At 57.5% G+C, this 1707-nt stretch overlaps 1 protein-coding gene across 1 annotated transcript; it reads left to right on the forward strand.

Moving 5' to 3' along the window:
• Nucleotides 1–54: 54 nt before the first annotated feature.
• ETH_00038475 (uncharacterized protein) lies at nt 55–1619 on the forward strand (the record flags this gene model as incomplete). The annotated part of the gene is made up of 2 exons (XM_013380119.1): nt 55–531; nt 1140–1619. The coding sequence occupies 2 exons, from the start codon at nt 55–57 to the stop codon at nt 1617–1619; spliced, it is 957 nt and encodes a 318-aa protein (XP_013235573.1).
• Nucleotides 1620–1707: the final 88 nt, after the last annotated feature.

A 1707-nucleotide genomic window follows, 5' to 3' on the forward strand; every position in this document is an offset into this window, starting at 1 on the left:
AGGGGAACGGAGCTGCTGCAGCAGCAGCTCGCAGCAGCAGCAGCAAAACGCAACATGCTGGTCTCGAAGGTGAAGCAGGAAATGAAAGACATCAAAGCTGCTGCTGCTGCTGCTCGCGACGCGCTGCAGCAGCAGCTCGACAGCGCCGAGGAGAAAGTTGCTGCAGCAGAAAAAGCAGCAGCAGCACAACTAGCAGCAAAAGAAAGACAAATCCGCGCGCTGCAGCAAGCAGCAGCAGCAGATGAATCCCAAATGAGCTACTGCAGCAAAAGACAAGAAGAGCTGGAGCGCCAAGCAGCAAGGCTGCGCGCGCAGCTGCAGCAGCAAGCCGACAGAGCAGCAGCAGACGCAGCAAACTCCGACAGCAAGCTGCAGCAGCTCGAGACCCAGCTCGAAGCAGCAGCAAAACTCAAGCAGCAAGCTGCAGCAGAATCCAGCAGCCTCAAAGCAGCAAACTGCGCCCTCAAGAAGCAGCTTGCTGCAGCAGAGGACAGGGCCCGCACACTCCAGGCCAACGCCCAGAAGGCGCAGGTCCGCTGCTGCTGCTGCTGCTGCTGCTGTTGGTGCTGCTGCTGCTGCTGTGGTTGTGTTTGCAGGGCTGCTGCTGCGCTGCTGCAGGTCTTCATTTGCTGCTGCTGCGCGTGCAGTGCTTCTGGTTCTTCCTATGCCTCTGCCTGTGCTGCTGCTGCTGCTGCTGTTTCCCCTCTGCTGCTTCTCTGCTGCCGCCGCGGCTGCCGCAGCAGCAGCTGCTGCTGCTGCGAGCAGCAGCTGCAGCTGCATTTGGGATTTTCGCTTTTATAGATTTGTGCATTTCGGTGTCTGTACAGCTCAGCGGCAGCAAACTTGTTCTTACAAGTGTTTGCTGCTTTGCTGCTTGCGGCTGAAGGGACTTCTTGCTGCGGCTTGCTGCTGCTTGCTGCTGCTTGCTGCTGCTTGCTGCTGCCTGCTTCTGGGCCCTTCTTGCTCTCTTGCTTTTGCCTCTTTGCTGCTGCTGCTGTCTCTTCTTCCTTTTTGTGTTTTTGTCATTTCGTCTCATGCTGCACCGCTGCCTCGCTAAACCCTAAACCCTAAACCCTAAACCCTAAACCCTAATCCCTAAACGCTTCCTTGTGAGCGGTTCGCTGCTGTTGCTGCTGCAGAGCCAGCTCAAAGAGGTGGAGCGGGAAGCAGCAGCAGCAGCAGCACGGGAAGCAGACGCAGCAGCCGAGCGGGACCGGCTGCAGCAGGAGCTAGCAGCAGTGCAGGAAGCAGCAGCAGCAGCAGCAGCAAAAGAAAGGAAGCAAAGACAAGAAATAGAAAATGCCCTTCAAGGAGATTACACTCGGGCGCAGCAAGAGCTGGCGAGAACAGCAGCAGAGCTGCGGGCGGAGCGGAACAAGCTTGCTGCGCTGCAGCTGCAGCAGCAGCAGCAGCAGCAGCAGCTGCAGCAGCTGCAGCAGGCCGACGCCAAGCTGCAGCAACTCAGCCTCCCCTTCTCCAGAATCAAATCTGCTTTTGCTGCTCTCACTGGACAGCTAGCTGCTGATGACCTCCAGCTAGCTGCTGGAGTTTCCCAGGCCCTCAGGGACTTTGCAGAGGCCAGGCAGGACCTCCAGGTGACTCCCCAGCTAGCTAGCTAGCTAGCTAGCTAGCTAGCCAAGCACCAGCTAGCTAGCTAACTGGCTAGATAGCCAGCCGCCAGCTTACTGGCTAAAAAAAAATGTAAAA

The sequence above is a fragment of the Eimeria tenella genome, genomic scaffold, assembly GCF_000499545.2.
Source record: "Eimeria tenella Houghton genomic scaffold, Eth_scaff4462, whole genome shotgun sequence".
NCBI lineage: Eukaryota > Apicomplexa > Conoidasida > Eucoccidiorida > Eimeriidae > Eimeria > Eimeria tenella.